General features: G+C 43.1%; 1 protein-coding gene across 2 annotated transcripts in view; it reads right to left on the reverse strand.

Moving 5' to 3' along the window:
* Positions 1-5,763: 5,763 nt before the first annotated feature.
* STARD3NL (STARD3 N-terminal like) overlaps positions 5,764-19,701 on the reverse strand; it is a 37,693-nt gene continuing 23,755 nt past the window's right edge. Inside the window, exons 6-9 of one of the 2 annotated variants that reach the window (XM_080918097.1) lie at positions 19,574-19,691; positions 17,242-17,337; positions 7,116-7,189; positions 5,764-6,180 (exon numbers count right to left, since the gene is read on the reverse strand). In XM_080918097.1, coding sequence (XP_080774223.1) covers positions 7,131-7,189; positions 17,242-17,337; positions 19,574-19,691 — 273 coding nt within the window. In that variant the 3' untranslated portion in view covers positions 5,764-6,180; positions 7,116-7,130. Of the gene's footprint in view, positions 6,181-7,115; positions 7,190-10,590; positions 10,727-17,241; positions 17,338-19,573; positions 19,692-19,701 lie in introns of those variants that run through there. The other variant, XM_080918098.1, reaches the window with a different exon arrangement.

Here is a 19,701-nt window from a genome sequence, read left to right on the forward strand (position 1 = left end):
TTAGATATGCCACAAGTCAAAGTTGTAAACTTATCCCCCACTTAACCTTCAAAAGGATCCACCTATCCCAAGTGCAACTTCTCTTTTCAGTCGTAGGAAGATTATAAATGGACTTATCAAGGGTTGTTATTCATCTGACTTCTAAGATGAGTCTTCATTCCGGTTCTGCTAAGGGTGGTAGGTGCTGAGCTGTCCCTCAATGCAGGTCACCAGAAAAAAGAAGTTGCCAATGTGTGTGATTTTGTCAAAAGAGCCGATGAAACTAACTCCAGGATTCTTTTAGGTGTGCTGCAGCTTCAGGTCACCACCACCTCTGCGTTCTACACCTACCTCCTCCTGTTCTTCAAGAGTGTGCTCCACTTGGCCTTCATTTTACTCTGTCTGGTTCGAAGAACACCCATGCATTGGGATCGCAAACATTCATAAAAAATGATGAACGAGGAGGGTCATGCTATCTTCATCCTTCCTACATCTCAGTATCTGCTGAGGGCCTAGCTGGCCTTGCTTGCTGGTTTTAACCTCCACAAGGACACGTATGTGTGGTCATGGCCTTGTTCTCACCACAGAGAGGAAACTGATCAACTTCACTCTCCACAAACAGTAGCTTCCAAGCACCTAGCCATCCTGATCCATCCTCTCTCAGCCCCTCTAGCATCATAGCCTCTAGCATCACAAACCCACTGTACACAAACTGCAGCTCCTACTCACTCCACTTAATGCCCTAGAACCAGATAATGCCCCCAGAGCCCTAAATACCCCGATTTGAATTTGAATCTTGTGCTTTGTTTTATGAAATATAATTAAAACATCCAGTCTACTTTTGGTGTGATGTGTGTTTTTATTCGTGACAATGATTGAAGGTTCAAGGTGTGAAGAAGCATGACAACCGAACTAGGACATGTTGTGTCTGGTGGTAACGAGGTCCAAAAGTATAATCCGAAATCTTAGATGGTGGTTGGGAAAACATTCTGGAGCAGTGGGTCTTAGGAGCTGCAGCCAAGTGCAGAGAAGACAATGGGGCTGCTCTCTCAGGGGGACCTGGGTCGTTTGGTGTAAGTCATTCCCATGGAAACAGGATGTGGGCTGTTGATCAACTCTGTGCCTGTTTCACAGTCTTATGTTTCCCAATCCTCACATTGGTCCCAGGAGAGCTGTCCAAACCCCAGAGAGGGAAGACGGAGGAGATGGAAACATGAGCTGTAGACCCGAGGACTTGGGTTTCAACCTTGGATCGAGAATTTAGAATCTGTGTGACATCAAATACTGAACCATAGTTTCCTCCTGTGGAAGGAAGTTAGAATGATCTATCTGTTCTCTGGAGCTGTGCACATGATGTGTCAGTTCTCTGGATCTGTGCACATGATGTGTCTGTCCTCTGGAGTTGTGGACATGACATGCTTCAATAAAGACTGCCAATCCTTGGAGCCCGAGGCTAAGTTCCAGGCTTCACCTTAGAAATACTGGATTCCACTCCCACACATCACACAAAGGCACAGACTTAGCTTCTAAGACAATGCACCAGGCAAATTACAATTCTCTGAGAGTGCACTCATACAATTCTATCCTATAGGACATTTAAGTTCACTAATTTTCAATTAACAGTCATAATTTGAAATGTGGTTTGTCTCAATCCAGTGCCTTTGTTTTATACACATAGATAATTTATGAATTACTATGTGCCTTCCTCTAAGTCAATCTCAACTGAGAAAAAAATAAAATAAATGGCTTGAGTCACCCCAAGAATTTGTTGAAGGGCTTAAATGTCTGTTAACCTTATATATACTCCAGATCACCTGTTGCTCATCCATTCTTCTTTGGGAAAGCCTCTGCTCTACTCTGGAATCACAGTAGTCTTCCCCTCTGCCTTCAGTAGAAGCTCTGCTTTTACCCATGAGTACCTACCATGCCTCTGCTTCTTCTGGAGTGCACTAATGAAGTGGGCTATAGGCTCAGGTATCCCAGGGCCATTATTAATGCTCTCAGGATGCGAACAGCATTCTGACACCTAGCTCTTCCACACTCAGTGGGCTCTGAAGTCCTCAAACTTGCCATAGGAAAGACTGAGATGAAGCCAGGCAAATTTCTGAGGATAAAGTCAGTTGTGCACCCTTCTTCATCCAAGGCTTGCTCACCAAAGTTGATACATATAGAGAAGCTGTGTGCTTTGGTGGTAGGACCCTGGACCAGAAATTACACTTCAAAGCCATTTTAAGAATCTAGTAGAGTTAGGAGGTCTGTCTCTTACTCTCTTCCCTCCACAGTGATCGATAACGTGCATATTTAACCACAGAATCCCATGTTTAATGACCGTCTACTTTGTAAAAACTTCAAATCATTGTAAATATCTTTATCTTAAATATTCTTCAATATTTGAAAGCATTTATTTTTTTCCTTCCCCCTGTGTGAAATGGACATTACATTATATGTAGGATTTAGTCTCATGACGAACTTTAACTATGCTGTGCAGAACATATCCCAGTTTCTATGCACATGCAAATTCAACTGTAGAAAGCCTAATGAAGAACATTAATCATGGTATGTGGAACTTTATTTTCTATCTCATTCATACACAGTGGACAAGGGTGACATTCTATAGGTTGAGAAACCATGATTGAGACAAATATGAAACCTTCCCATAAGTATGCAGCTAAGAACTTGAGCAAGAATTTGAACCCAGATGCCTGGGTTCAGCAGCCCAGCTCTTGCCTTCTAAGTCATTTGGCTGTGGAGCAGAAAAACATATTCTTGAGAAACATCTTCCTCACCAGACTAAGAACTGATTGAAAGAATGATTGGTCTCCCTTTCATCTCCTGGTTTTATGCTGCTGTTAAAATTACAGAGGCCAGCCTGCCGGAGATTGTTTATGCAACGCTGACTCCACTGTCTTCCTGTCCACGAACACAGTTGTGCAACATACTACAGGTTGGGATAAAATACATTTGGGAATAGAAGCCTGCACTCAAAGAAATGAAGGTTTGCACAATCTCACAAGCAGAAAGTCCTGTCTGGATAGCAACTCTTCTTCAAAAAATCCAAAAGGTTTTAACTACAATTATCCAGTCCTACCCCCAAGCAGGCCTTTGACAAAGAGCTTAGTGTGTGCTCCAACCACCTCAACAGCTGGGACAATTTGGCTGACAAGCTTTTCAGGTATTCTTATACTCCCATGGAGCCCGGGCAAGCAGAGGCCTTTAAGTACTTCTCAACTATAAATACAACTAGTTTAGAAACCCCATGTCTCAATTATAAAGCAAAGAGAAAACTTCTGGACAACACACCTCAGAGTTTTCTCCAGTACCTATGTACACCACTTTGTATTTTTTTATTTTGCCATTTAACAAATTTTGCAAAACAAAAATACATTTTATAATGATGAAGGCTCAAGTCAGTCCCTAAAGCCCTCATAAGAATTTAAGAATAGTGATAGGCATTTTTAATCTCAACCAGGAGGAGGCTAAGATATGCACATTTTTGGTGTTCACTGGCCAGTCAGCCTAGCTCACTTGGTGAGTTCAAGGCCAGCCTGAGTGGACAGTGCCTGAAAGTCAACACTTGGGCTTGCCTCTATGTGGACATGAATACTTGCACATATGTACAATAACAGAATATACTTTTCCATGTTCTCTAGTGATACTGAGAAGAGACGCCAAGTCCTCCATGGGAGAGCCGCACCTGGCTCTGTGGCCGGGTGTATGTGAACACATGGAAGAGGCCTGTCAAACAGGCGTGCCATGCTAACTTTCCAAGCATAAAACAGATCTCATGGTGGCATCAGTTTATGTTTTTCTGGAAAGTAAACATCTCATCAGTTTGACGCTATATGTCTGTGTACACGTGTCTATGCATGTTCTTTCCCCATTTTCCACCGTGCAATAATACCAGCAAACGTGGTACCTCAGTGCATTTCTGTAAGGAGAGATAATAAATCAAATATTCCGCGTGTGTAGCTAGCCAAGAGTTCAGTGTTTGCGACACGCCCTTTCTAATGGACACTTAACAAGTCAGAGCTACATTTGAATCAGTAGTATCTAACATTAACACTGGACAGGCTGTTTACAATCAGCCTCAGTCTAAAAAGCAGGTTCTTTGGAGGGCGAGCAGAGTTACATTTTGGATCAATACATGAACAAGACTCGCAGATAACTCTTTGATGGTCATAAGTTTATCAGACTTTTCCAGTCCTAGTTCCTCACCTGGCTTTCCAGACATGGAACTCTTTCTGCAGTGGTTACGTACAGACAGAGTACTGACAACTGACAGCAGGAGCTTTCTGAGGCCTTGACTAGTCGGGACACAGGCAGCATCTCTTGTGGTCAGACATCTCAGCACCCCCAGAGCCCACCAGGGCTCCTAAGTATCAGCCGTACAGAGTGCCAGCTGTGGGGTTGGGGGGGCACTGGAGGTTAATGGTGTGCAAGATGACACTGTTATAGTTGGTGGCTTTATTTTCTCAGGCATCTTTTGCTTACCTGCTTGGTCAATGTGGTTGCTTCCTGGAAAATGTTCAAAGCTAAACCCACCACTGATTGGGGCAACACAAAGGGTAGCTAGGGTGTTAGAAGAGAAAATAAAGCAGTTAAACCGCAGCCAGCTTTGCTCTGCTTCAAAGGATGGGTAGTAGAGGGGAAAAAAATTAGCTTCATGCTGGGTGGTGGCTACCAAGCTGAAGAGTCACACCGAGGACAGCGGGACTCCCTGGGGCGGACACACCGCTTCAGCTGGAATCAGATGCTTTTCTCCCCCAGAGTACAGAGGAGGATGTTAATGTGCATCCCAGTTCCAGCTGACAGAGATGGGGCCACAGCAATGTGTTCTATGAGCAAAGACATGGAAGCAGGCTCAATGCACTGAAAACTCTCATCTGGGCTGATACCAGAGGCACCACCGTAAAGCTAACTCTAGGATACCATCACGCAGTGATGAGAGGCCAGAGCACAGGCTGGGTGCAGTGCAGACACCCACCCCAGGCGCACTCATCCCGAGCCAGAGGAAGCATGAGTACCGCTGAGATCATCTCCCCTGCCTGATTGCACCGGTGCAGGAGTACAATGTCCAGCTACGTTCTGTGATCAGTTGACTTCTTCCCAAGAGAGGACTGGGCAAGTGGCTCAGGCCAGTGCTCTCTCAGTACCGATATCCCGCAAGGCTTCAGGTACACACTGCTCCACTCCTGACACAGGAAATTGTCACTGAAATTGTTCCATCACGTTCCTGAGGTCCTATCCCAAGAACAGACCTGGAGAGTTCCCTCTACTCTCCATTACTATGAGAAGTCCTTCTTGGTTGGACCCCAGCCTCCCCGTCAGACTCCTTGTGGCACTGCTGGGGTGGGTATACTCTTGAAAGAGTGCATATGCAGGACTGGATCTGCACAGGACCTGTTTCCACCAAAGCCTAAAGCATTGCTGCTGCATGTAGTTACCTAGCCTTCCTAGCATGACACCAGCCAATGATGGAGGCTCACGGTCTGTCCTTCACGGGAGCCGGAAGTGAATTTGGAAAAGTGACTGGAGAAACAGTTAATGATGTAAAATTAGTTGATATTAATCTTAACGAAGTGAACGTCCAGGAAAAGTGGCAGCAAAAGCATCCACAGCCTTTGCAGGTTGTATGCAGAACAAGAAGTCTCAGGAGAGTCATACAAAACACAGGACAATATCTTCTATGCCCCCAGGCTACACCCTCTTTCTTTTGTGACCCACCACTGCTGGACAAACATATAATACAGAGAAAACGCAACAGTCATTTTGATATGTTGGCTTTATTATTTTAAAACTGTATAAAGAGCACATGTGCATGAGTTTAAAAACACAAGTGAAATGTAAGGAGTTAAAAAAGAAATACAAAAGAAATCTGAGACATGAAACAAAAAATACATTCTGAGAATTGAAATAAAAAGGCATCTCACTCACTACAAAATTGTTATTTTAATATATTAAGCAGTCTTTTGATTCTGATGCAGCACGAGACTGAGTTATTCATTAACAGGTCAGACCGAAACTCAGAGGAAGGACCACAGCATAACCCAATGGCCACAGGCAGGGATGATGTGAGTGGGGTGGAGCAATGTCCATGAGGTATCACCATAAATAAACTCACTAGCTCATCAGCATCCAACAGTGAACAGATCCACCACTCCAGCTGTCTTCCTCGGGTGACGTGCAGTGAGGGTCTTCACACTTAGACAAAGAGTGGACACACAGAGTGAGTAGGAGGCGGAGGCCAAGTGCTGTGTTGACTGATACATCAAGACAGAGATACATCAAGGACACTGGCATGACAACAAATTCACCTTTACTTTATCGGGTTTAACATAAAGCCTGATTACTTCTTGCTGACAGTTTTGTCTCTTGTGTGTCTAGCTGCTGTGCTGTGCCGTGTGCTGACAGTGTCGTAGACACAGGGCTCATCTGCTGTGGCATTGGCTGGGCCAGCGGCCCATCTGCCTTCCCTTGCTTTGTGAGCCACAGTGGCTATGGCCAGAAACACTGCTGCCCTTTGCTTACTCCTTACTGTCCCTGCATGAGGATGTTCAAGTGACTTACCTGTCACATGAAGACACCCAGCAATGCCCTCCATGCTAGAGAGCAAAGCTTTCCTATCAGAAGTGCTAACACCCTTGAGATGCATCCCTATGGGAACCTGCAGAAGTCCCTGGGATATAACTGGGTGGATCTGAGCTCAGTTCCCCACTTTATGCTGTGACATCTCAAACAAGTCCCTCACACACCCTCTCCATCCACAAGTATAAGAGGGAGGTAGATCAATCCCATACTTCACAGGACCGATGACCTTAGACATGATTAGGAGGGTATTTGAAATTAAGCCAAGAGATAGCACTGATAGTTTGGCTACAATAATCTTAATTTTCTTAAAAATGTAGGTCCTGAGGGATCTTTCAAGCTACATATTTACAACCCATATGCAATATAAAGGTCTCAACCTGAACTGTTGTTATACACACACACACACACACACACACACAAACACACACAAGCAGGAAAAATATGGCTCTGGCTGGCTGCACACTCCCTGACAGTTCCCTCAAATCTACTCCAAGGAAATGCCCACACTTCAACACTTTGTTTGTACAGTATCATTTATTAGCACTTACTTCACAGAGCAGAACTCATAGTTCTAAAAGCGGCTTCTCACTGTCCTGTTTCTCCTCAGCTTCTTCTTCAGATCCTATGAGGTGGAAAAGAAAAGCCAGGGTCTCACTGTGTTACTGTTACAAACTTCTTCACTGAAATGTAGATATAAAGTATACTACAGATATAAAAAAGAAACAGATTAATAGATGGTCATGTTAAAGTCTGACCTTTAGGTTCTACAGGAGAAACTTCAAACAGCACTTCTAGCTTGGACTAGGTTGGTGAAAGGATCACTTATATACTAGTCAAAGGTATTCATTCACACCCAGGAATTATTATCAGTTCCTATGCCTCTGTCTTTGCTAAGACGTGTTGGTGTGTCTTAAACTTTTTATATTTGTGTGTGTTTCACCTGCATAGAAATGTGCATACATGAATGTCTGAACACAGATCCCCAGAACTGGAGTTACAAACTATTGTGAGCTCTTACACAGGTGTTGGGAACTGTCATGAAATTTTCCCCTAATCAATAAAGATTACAAGAAACCAATCACTGGGCGAGGAGGAGGGACTTCCAGGTCGGGGAGAGGAAGTGGGAGCACAGGAGAAAGAAACTTGCTTTTGGACAGTGGGAGCCAGCAGACACAATGTAGGAAGCTGGAGGCTATTGGTTCTAGTGGCGATTTCTAACAGAGAACAGTGTATAAAATTAGGATGCGAGGTTCTGCACCCAGATAGTGTGTTACCTGTTGATTCTAAACTAAGACTGTGTGGTGTTTTCCTTCATGCCGTGACTCAACTGGTTCCAGAGAAAAGTAACTGCAGTTGAGCATGTGGGTTTGCAAGAAGTGCACCCCAGCTAGCAGAATTTGGGATTGAGGGGCCAATTTGGCAGTAGCCAGCTGTGGGGTGCAGAGTGATTGCTGAGCTTTGAATAAAGGGAACATGTGGTCTTGGAACGTGTGCTGGGCTGGGAACAGACGAAGACCAATGGCGGGTGCCAAGCCAGCATCGGCGTGAATTTGATTTTTTCAATGTTTCATGTGACAGAATCCAAGTACTCTGGAATGCCAGCCAATGTTCCTAGCCAGTGCAACTTCTCTCCAGCCCCTGTGTATATATTCTTAAGTATAAACTACATTTGATCTAGATGATTTTAAAAACTGTGGCACAGGTTGAACTGGACACAGTAATGATTCCTAATGCTAAAGGAAGGTACTACCAGATGGTCAAGCGCCCCAGGGATCTTGGACCAGCTCTCTGGAGAGAAGATTTTCAGCCTTGGGTTTTTCTACAATTGAGCAAACTGTCTAGTTCTAAAATTCCTTCCTTTGTATCTTTACTAAAAAAAAAAAAAAAAACCTGAAACTAATTATCATCAAGGATTTTTCCTCTACAGCTCAGAAATCAGACCTACCAGTCTGAGTTATACTGTTTGAGTTACATTTCTGTGAGATAACTTGCACTAATTAATTAATTTATATATAATTAATAAAAACATAGACATTATTGCAAAAGCATATTCTTAACAAATAGCCAAATAAAAATTTGCAGTCTAAGCTTATATATGACTAAATTAAAAAGTCACATATAGGGCTGGAGAGATGACCTAGCAGTTAAGAGCACTGACTGCTCTTCCAAGGGTCCTGAGTTCAAATCCCAGCAACCACATGGTGGCTCACAACCATCTGTGGTGAGATCTGATGTCCTCTTCTGGTGTGTCTGATGACAGCTACAGTGTACGTATATATAATAAATAAAAATTTTTAAAAACTCATATATATATATATACATATGTATGTATAAGTGTATAATATATATATATATTATAACCACATAACACATATTTGCAAATTTCAAAATGTCCACAGCAAAATGAAGGAAACTAATTTTTACCTCCTAACTTCATAAACAGAATCCTGCTTTTACTACAGCAAGTACAGGCATCACGGTGTGAAATTACATGCACAACTAGAAGAAAACACCATGAGCGGAAGCTGTTCCTCAGTTTGATGGACAGGTCAGATTTGCGTATTTTATGTAAGTATGTCGCACTCTCTATCCGGGAAGGATGGGCTGCAGAGATGGTGTGCTCTTGAGTGCACACTTGCCTTTGAGAATTCTACTCCATAAAGCAGAGGATGAGCACAGCACAGGGAAGGAGTGGTGGCGGGTCTCACGGCTGTGCCATGTTAACTGCATAAACTAGAGCCATGACACGGGGATGTGGGACAGATAGGTAAATGTAGAGGTCAGGTTCCTCTTCCATCCCAAACTGCTGCTGTATCTGATGGAGACTCTGGGTGGGCTAACTACCTCCTTTCAGTTAAAGAGTGCCTCAGAACGTCCCGCTGAGCATTCCTGCTCCCAGGTTCAATTTATACCGCCTGGCCAATGGCATGAACAGCTCTTTATGTCTTGGATCTTTTACATAAAGTTCCATTTGCCATGTGGCAGAGGAAAGAGGCCTTATCTGGAGCTTTAATGTGACTTTTGTCTAGTCTCTGGATACCACTAAGCATGGCCGAGTCCAGAGACTTCTGGAAAGTGAGGCTTAAAAAGCAAAGCAAGGATGTAAGAGTCATTAAGTAGAGGAAGGCTACTGATTTGTTTGAGTTAATTTTATATCCAGCCACTTTGCTGAACTTGTTTATCAGCTGTAGGAGTTCTCTGGTGGAATTTTTGGGGTCACTTAAGTACACTATCATGTCATCTGCAAATAGTGATGTTTTTACTTCTTCCGTTCCAATTTGTATTGCTTTGATCTCCTTTTGCTGTCTAATTTCTCCAGCCAGGACTTCCAGTACTATGTTGAATAGGTAGGGGGAGAGTGGGCAGCCTTGTCGAGTCCCTGATTTTAGTGGGATTGTTTTAAGTTTCCCACCATTAAATTTGATGTTGGCTGTTGGTTTGCTGTATATTGCTTTGATTATGTTTAGGTATAGGCCTTGAATTCCTGTTCTTTCCAGGACTTTTAACATGAAGGAAGGGGTGTTGAATTTTGTCAAATGCTTTCTCAGCGTCTAGTGAGATGACCATGTGATTTTGATCTTTAAGTTTGTTTATATGGTGGATTACATTGATGGATTTCCTTATATTAAACCATCCCTGCATCCCAGGGATGAAGCCTACTTGATCATGGTGAATGATTGTTTTGATGTGTTCTTGGATTTGATTTGAAAGAATTTTGTTGAGTATTTTTGCATCAATGTTCATAAGTGAGATTGGTCTAAAGTTCTCTTTCCTTGTAAGGTCTTTGTGTAGTTTAGGAACGAGGGTTATTGTAGCCTCAAAAAATTAGTTAGGTAGTGTTCCATCTGATTCTATTTTGTGGAATAGTTTGGAGAGTATTGGTATTATGTCGTCAATAAATGTCTGATAAAATTCTGCACTGAACCCATCTGGACCTGGGCTTTTTTTGGTTGGGAGGCTTTTGATGACTGCTTCTATTTCTTTATATGTTATGGGATTATTTAGATGGTTTACCTGGTCCTGGTTTAACTTTAGTATCTGGTATTTGTCTAGGAATTCATCCATTTCTTCAAGATTTTCCAGCTTTGTTGAGTATAGGCTTTTATAGTAGGATCTGATGATTTCTTGATTTTCCTCAGTCTCCGTTATTATGTCTCCACTTTCAAACATGTGGAGAAAGAAATTAGGGAAAATATATCCTTCACAATAGTGACAAAACATAGGAAATACCTGGTGTAACTCTAACTAAGCAAGTGAAGAACCTGTATGACAAGAACTTCAAACCTCTAAAGAAGGAAATCGAGAAATATCTCAGAAAATGGAAAGATCTCTCATGCTCATGAATTAGAAGGATCAACATTGTAAAAATGGCCATACTACCAAAAGCAATCTACAGATTCAAAGCAATCCCCATCAAAATACCAACCCAGTTCTTCATAGAGTTGGAAAGAGCAATGTGCAATTTCATATGAAATAACAAAAGACCTAGAATAGCGAAATCCATCCTTAACAACAAGAAAACATCTGCAGGAATCACTATCCCTGACCTTTTTATTACAAGGCAATTGTGCTGAAAACTGCATGGTACTGGTATAGAGATAGGCATGTGGATCAATGGAATAGAATAGAAGATCCAGAAATGAGCCCTCACATATATGGTCACCTGACTTTTGACAAAGGAGCAGTAAACATTCAATGGAAAAAAGACAGCCTATTCAACAAATGGTGCTGGTCCAACTGGCACTCAGTATGCAGAAGAATGAAAATAGACCCTTTCTTATCTCCTTATACAAAGCTCAAGTGCAAGTGGATCAAAGATCTCCATATTAAACCACGTACATTGAAACTATTAGATGAGAAAGTAGGGAAAACCTTAGAACACATAGGTACAGGAGAAAATTTCCTGAACAGAACACCAATGGCTCAAGCTCTAAGGTCAAAGATTGACAAATGGGACTTAATGAGATCGCAAAGTTTCTGTAAGGCTAAGGACACTGTCAAGAAAACAAAAAAAAAAAAAAAAAAACAACGAACAGAATGGGAAAGATCTTTACCAACCCCACATCAGATAGAGGCCTAATATCCAAGGAATACAAAGAACTCAAGAAGCTAGACACCAGAGAATCAAACAACCCTATTAAAAAATGGGATACAGAGCTAAACAAAAAGTTCTCAATTGTGGAATATCTAATGGCTGAGAAGCCTCTAAGGAAGTGCTCGACATCATTAGCCATCAGGGAAATGCAAATCACAACACCCCTGAGATTCCACCTCACACCAGTCAAAATGGCTAAGATAAAAAATTCAGATGACAGCAGATGCTGGCGAGGATGTGGAGAAAGAGGAACACTTCTCCATTGTTGGTGGGGTTGTAAACTGGTACAACCACTCTGGAAATCAGTCTGGCGATTCCTCAGAAAATTAGTTATTTCACTTGTGGGCATATACCCCAGAAAAGCTCCAACATACAACAAAGATATATGCACCACAATGTTCATAGCAGCTCTATTTATAATAGCCAGAATCTGGAAAGAACCTAGAAGTCCTTCAGTAGATTAATGGATACAAAAATTGTGGTATATTTACACAATGGAGTACTACTCAGCTATCAGAAACAATGACTTTATGAAATTCTTAAGAAAATGGATGCATCTAGAGTATATCATCCTGAGTGAGATAACCCAGTCACAAAAGAACAGACAGAATATGCAGTCACTGATAATTGGATACTAACCCCAGAAAGCTCTAAACACCCCAGAAACAACTCACAGACTATATGAAGTTCAAGAAAAGAAAAAAAAAAAAAAAAAAAAAAAGAGAAAAGAAAAAACCATTATGCTTAATCCTTACACACCAAGAAAACTTGGACTAATTCCAGGTTACATCCTGTTTTGCATGTACTTTATGCACATTGCAACTAGTCAGATCTTAATGCACACTATCAAACCTTTTTAAAAAAAAAAACCAAGCACTGACAAAAATGTATTTGTATACTTTTATGCAAAAATGCTTAAAATTTGTACATTTATCTTTGTTTTGTAAAATAAAGTTGTTGTACATTAATTTTTTTTAAATAAAGTTGTTCAAAAAAATTAAAAAGAATATAAGAGCCAGAGGACAGTGACAGTGCTGTGAAACTGTCCCCTGGGCATGACGTTTCCTGCATGTGAATGAAGAGCAGCTGTGGCTATGTGTCTGCCTAAGATCAAGGCGGTTAACCATCAGAGTGGGGAAGGTAGAGGGGCACTTAAGGGCCCATCCTAACTGAGGAGCTTTTGGCAGCTGACGGCTGCCAGGAGTGGGAAAGTCGCCTTTCTTTCAGGCGGTGGCCACTGGCAGGATGAAGGACTGCCCCACCCTGCAACACCAAACATGTATGGGCAGCAATAATCGTGCTTAGTGGATTAGTTAAAGGCCATGAAGATGAGGACAGAGGTGCTGGGGATGTGCACAGGGACCTAGAGGAGGGGGATGTATTTCCATCTTAGACGCATAGGAAGTCTTCTAGGACGGTTTAAAAAAAACTTAGTAAAGTTTAAAAATCTTTTTTTTTTTTTTTTGAAAAAGAAGAAGAGGAGAAGGAGGAGGAGGAGTTCCATATAACTGTTTGACAGTGAATGTACTTCATGATTAATTTACTAAGTTAACAGCAGTGCCCTTTTGAGAGGAAAAAAAAAATCTAAATCCAGAACTGTTTCACTATACATTCAACAAACTGCAGCAGAAATTATAGGAAGAGTTATTTAAAAGAAAATAACATGTTAATGATCATCCTGAGAGAGATAAAAGAAGAGTGCAACCCAACCATCTGTGTGCCTCCAAGTACTATATTTAACCTGGAAAACAGCAATAACAAAGACACTCAAAGGATACATACAGTCCATTTAAGAAATAAAGAAAAGCAAGAGAAAGACCAGCCAGAGATCGTCAAGATGGGGAACATTAAAAATGAGCAGAGACTGAAACACAATCCTGAAGAGGGAGAGCAGTCAGGAGGCAGCAGGAGCCCCCACTTCCTCAGGGAATGACTCACAGCATCCAGTGTGCACAGCTCAGAAAGACCAAAGGGCACTGCGCAGAGACGGACGCTGGCCAGCTCACACCAGCTCACACCAAGCAAACCAAATGTGCATGGGGAGGTAGGGGACCAGGTTCCTGGGTTTGTTGAGAGACATTTGCCCATCTATCTAATGGCTGAAGAAACCTGAATAAGGATCTACACAAAAGGCCATGTCACCAACCTGCTGATAAACAGCAAACAATACAAGTCAGAATAGTGCGTACCAGTAATGCAAGGTCTAGAAGAAACTACAGCATTAAAGGCCTGCATCAGATCATAGAAAGGACTCAAGCCAACCAAGTAAAGTAAGTGACTTTTTTACCAAGTAGGAAAAATTATGCTAAACCCAATCCAAAGGGAGTCAAAGAAACTACTGGCTTGGCACACTCACAGCAAGTATATCTGTCAAGTGGGTCAGTGGGAAGTCACTGTTCTGATAATTGTTTCAAAGGCAAATGGACAGATAACGGACATCAAGGGAATGTGCATGTGGTCTGTGTGTCTTCTACATATTGAAAGTAATTAAAATGTACTATAATCCTAGAAAGTGCAAATGCAAACAAAAATGCCCTTATCTTGACTGAAACTTCTAGATAAAATCCACAGGCAAATTCCTTTATGAGCCAGAGTGAGGGTTAAGAGCAGACCTGTCAGCTAGGCTCAACTGACATTGAGACATTACACATGACAAGACCACGGCACAGGCACCGCCTGAAGTGGGCTTAAGACAGTTGAAGTGAGGTTTCAGCCTTGGTCAAAGAAGCTTCCTTTTGCCTCCAACTGAGAAAATGCAGAATCTCCTGGCTGAGAGTAAGCGTGCTGTGTGTGCAGTCCTAACAAGGACATCTGCATCTCCTCCAAGGCCCAGAGGCCATCACTGGGAAACGGCAGAGAAGGCAGGCCCATGACAGGGAAGACGGACGAGCCACTCACTATCTGATGGACACGATCTGCACACTCAATAATGAACAAGACTGGGAAGACCAATAATCAACCATGAATGAGGGTTTGGGGGTTATGAGACCCTGCTTCCCCCTGGGGAGCTACTGAATGTTGGTGGTTACTGGGGAAGGGATAGTAGTCACTGACTTCATTAGTGTGGTCACTAGTCAGTTCCCCTGCTCCAGTGGACAGTGTCATACCTATGTTCACAAGGACAATAACAAACCAAGCAGCAAGACATGAGAATGGGAGGGGATCTGTGGCGAGAACAGGAGGTTCACAAGGGAGGGATGGGGTTGAGTGTGATCAGACTGTGTTATATAAATGTATGGAATTATTACAGAATTTAATTGAGATGTGAGGTAAATATGAAGTGAAAAGACATAAGGCATGTGGAGCAGGGCTGTGGAAGAGATGTCAGCAAGTAAAGACATGTGGGTTAAGACAGCGAGTACCTCTGTAGTTCTGTTAGCAAGGACTCATGACCATGAAGCTAATGCCCACTGCCTGAAGTGTGTGAACTAGGGGGCTGCTCATGGCTCCATTACAGATGAACAGGTCAAACTGCAGTCTGAATGCCAGTGACTGACAGTTCAGGAGACATAGCATCAAGACAGGAAGCATCAGGAGAGCCCCCGCAGCATGAGATGTACAGGCACAGGGTTAGGTGCAACCATGCGTGAGCTGTTTGTTGATATAATTAGAGGGCCTAAGGCTACCACTAGTTATTACCAGTGGTAATTCCCCAGAAGACCGCTAGGTGGTGGCAGACACCACAGACTGAGGGCTATTGTGGGTCCTGGAAAGCTTTAGTTACTGGCCTGCTGCTCTAAGCTCTTACTTAGTTAAGAAAACAATCTGATACTGAGAAATTGCAGTAGGATGGGGACACTAAGATGACAGTTACATTTGAATCAGATTATACATTTTATGTTTTGAAACAAGTCCTAGGACATAAAATATCCAAATCCAATAATCATAATGAAGTAGTAAAGCTTTAAATTCTACTTTCTATAGGTTTCAGACCGATACTAACATGAACATATGATTTGCCCATTTCACACAGTTTTAGACCCCACAACAATACACAACAGTGCACAAGGTGAGTGGCTGAAGTACCACTCGCTCACAGGGCTGCCCTTCCCCATAGCTCTGCCCATGCAATAGGGTTTGAAACACTCCCTCTACCTAATGTCGGGACAACATGGCTCCTAATTCCAGCGACACCCCAGGGGCAGAGACAGAATGTCTGCCAGAGACAGTAGATTCGGGACAGGATGACAGCGCTGTAGCACAGGACCCAGAGGCCCCGGGTGCCCCACCCAGACAGCAGGAGGGAGGGCAGGTGGAGAGGGCGGATGGAGGCTCTTGGAGCTTTAGCTAGAGCTACAGTGTTCAGAACAGAAGCAATAAAACGTGCAATAGCTCGAGGGCCTTGGAGCCCAGATCTCCCAAAGACTAAGACAGGAAAAGAAGGCAGGGTAAGAGGTGGGACAGTGAGGGAGGAAGGCCAACAGAGGTGATCTGGGCCAGGTCCCTGAAGGCCTTGGCTGACGTGGCCGCTCTGGCACTTGAGCAGCAGCTATGCGCGCGGACTCACACTGGAGCCAGCAGTGTGCCCCGGAATCACCATTTACCGTTGATGCTGGTGTGCTTCTGTGTCTGACTTTGTTTCTCTCTCCCTACAATAAGCTCATCTCAGAGTGGTTGTATGACGTGAGTGAGCTCAGTGCCCCGACTTGCCTGGTACCTGTAAATTCCTAACAACTTAAGATATCTGATGTATTGTATGAAAATAGATGTATATAAAATCAAGTGTTTTAGACATATTTAGTTTTGAAGTGTCCCATGCCGTGGCTCTAAGGTCCACACAACTGTGAAACATTAACACTATTCTATTCATCTACACACCTCCCTCCGTCCTGGCTACCACTATTCTTCTGACTCTTGGGATTTCACCTCACTGGTCCCTTAATAAACCGAGTCCTGCAAGTGTTACTTCTGACATCTGGCTTATTTTATCTCATGCATTCTGTTCAAGGTTCACAGATTGTCACAGGTCAGGACCTAGTTCCTTTTTAAGGCTCTAATATATTCCCCTGGGTGCACATCTGCCACTTGTTGATAGCTAACGGACACAATACTGCTAAAATTATACGCTCACTGTCTCTTGAGTTTGTTATTCTTCCTCTTGGACAGACAGCCAGACAAGCAAGTGTGGAGTGATGTCATAATTCTGCACTGACTTTTGTTGGGAAGCACCAAGCTGTTTTCTACAAGGGCTGTACCATTTTGCCCTCTCAACTGTTGTACATGCGGGTTTGACGTCTTCCGTGTGTAGGGGATTCTTAATCTTTCCGTTAATGTGGTACAGTAGTGCCTTAGTGTGGTCCTGTAGGTATTTTTCCCAAAGGTTATTAGTGTTGGCACACTTTCCCACGGAAGTGGCTCTCTCTGCACACTGTCTTTGGAAATGCACATTCTAGACCCTCGTGTATTTGGTCAGGCCCATTGCTGCGGTTGTCTGTCCCCACTGGTCTCCCAAGACTCCTAGTGCTACATCACGGCATGCTCAGGGTCTGCTAAACACGCTGGGAAACAGACAGGGCACGAGAGGGAAAAACGGAGAGTTTCAAAATGGACCAAAACGCAAGCGGTTGGTGATGGCTCACCTGCTTCAGACTCGGGCGGGGAGTAAAACTGACCATCAGAGAGCCCTGTGGGGATGAGAGCGGCCCGCTCCGATGCATCCCGAACTAGCAGGAGTCCTGGGAGAGAAGAAAACAGATGCTAAGAACCGTGTTGCCCTCCTGATAGCTTCCTGACAAGATTAACTGTTATAAAAATGGCATTTCAATACATCAAACAAACTATTAGAGAACAAGGCACTTTGAAAATCTTTCGACCATCAGATAGAGATCTCACTAATGGAACCACACACTAACCTTGTTAAGATTAAATATTAAAGAAAACAAATAACTTTAATAATCATTTCCAATTACACCTGGGCTCAGTATTCAGATCAATCTCCCGAGGATTCTCACTCTCTACAAACGTCAACTCCAACTTCAAAACCAATAAAGACAAATGAAAGAAGCTCATACAAGGAGGAAGACCATCTGTCTTCAGACTTTCTGGCTAAAACCAGTGTGAGTGTTAGGAACTAAGGCAGCAAGTACCTGTGCACACAGCAGAAAGCAGGTGGGCTTCCTATGTGCTACTACAGTGAAGGAGCCTTTACATTTCAAAAATGTATCATTGTTAACATACACATTAGTTCACTGTAAAAAATACCCTCACAAATAAAACCAGCATGCCACAGAGGAGCACAGCGGCCATGAGTGCTTGCCCAGCCCTGAGCTCTGCACCCTATGAGCGTCCAGAACTTAGTACAGCCATTCTGAAGCCATGGGGTTCCCCTTACACTGCCATCATCAACTGTAATTTTATATGCTTACCTACCACAAATAGGAAAAAAAACAGGTTAACTAGAAAAACAATTAGTGTCCCATTCTCTTTTGTCATGTGTACTTTACCTTCACTGTCCTTTCATAGACTCTAATACTTCCTTTCCTTTTCTATTTTCTACATGTGATACTGTACACACAGGTACATGTTTACATATATATATACATATATGTAATATATATATATATTGTGTGTGTGTATTTGTGTATGCATGCCTGTGTGGGGTAAGCATGTGTCACAGTGTATAATCAGAGGATAATCTGTGAGTTAGCTCTGTCTTTCCACCATGTGGGTTCTGGGAACAGCATTTAGGCTGTCAGCCTTGGCCATAGGTCCTCTTACTCACTGAGCCACACCTCCAGCCTTTCTGCTCACATTTATTGGATATTGTGAAATTGGTTTAATCACGTAACTATTCAAACCTCAGTCAAGTGAACACTTGATCTTTTCAACGATGTTAGAGTTTAGAGTTTATATGATAAACAGTAACTTGACACGCCCCTTCTCAGCTGGAAGGAAGGACACAGAGGGCAGAATCATCTAGGATCGCCATTGAGTGAGCTCTGAAAATTCACTCCTGAATTACAGTTCTTCTGTTTGGTTTGCCTTCTCTGTTAAGGAAATTCTTAAAATCAAATTCATGTAAAGTGTTTGATCCTGTTGCTTTTAGAGCTATAATTATGTTTAATTTCTATAAAACACGAGATTTCTTTTCTTCTTGTTGGGACAAATTGAGCCAGATGCCAGGGAAAGGCTCCAACAGGGGTGTGTCTAAAGCAGCAAGCCCTTCTAAAGTGAGTTATAATCCATTTCTCTCCAGAAGGACGGATGGCACTGTATCTCCACTAATGGTTTCCTATGGAGAACCCCAGGCCAGCAACCAACTTCCCAGTTCTCGATGGACCATTTGACCCTCTTCCCTAACGCCCTAGCACACTGGAAACCATGAGGTTATGTGACAGCTCTGTCAGATCGTAGAAGACAATGGTGCCAGATGTCACTCAGTCACTCCAGGGAGGACAACAGACTGCTGAGCTGGCCACCAAGTTCTCCTCTGAACCATCACAGACCCAGTGCCAGGCACTTAAGTGCTGCATTTGTGACCCGTCCTATGCCTGGCGCACACACACAGCAACATGGCACTTTGCGAGTGCTGACTGCTTTCAGACAGCTTCCATTCAGAGTCGGTTCAACCTTCTCTGCCCCTGAAAACACACAGATCTGTCCTGGATAAATGCTTACAGACCTGAGGATTATGAGGAGAAAAGGTCAAGCTGCCCACGGAGAAGGAAGCAGTGGCTACTTTTTTTTTTTACTTTACGAATGTCTGTCTAACCAATGGCCATACCTTCTAAAAGATGCCTGGTCCAGCATCCAGAACGAGGGCCACTTCGAGTCACTCTGCACTTACATGTCCACCCATTTACCCTCACTTCCGACACAGCCACTGAAGAACAGGTGCCCGCCTGCCTCAGCTCTCACGGGCAGTGTGGTAAGTGCAAGCCCCGCAGGCTGACTGACTAAACAATGACTTACTGTTTTCTTCTTCTGCCTCTTGAGGTAAGACTTTGAAATCCAGGAACCACGTCTCAATCCAGGCGAGGATGAATGAAATGATGGGCAGCACATAGCCAAATGCCCCTTGAGAGAAAAGCTAGAGAACA

This window comes from Micromys minutus, assembly GCF_963924665.1.
Source record: "Micromys minutus genome assembly, chromosome: 6".
Taxonomy (NCBI): Eukaryota; Metazoa; Chordata; class Mammalia; order Rodentia; family Muridae; genus Micromys; species Micromys minutus.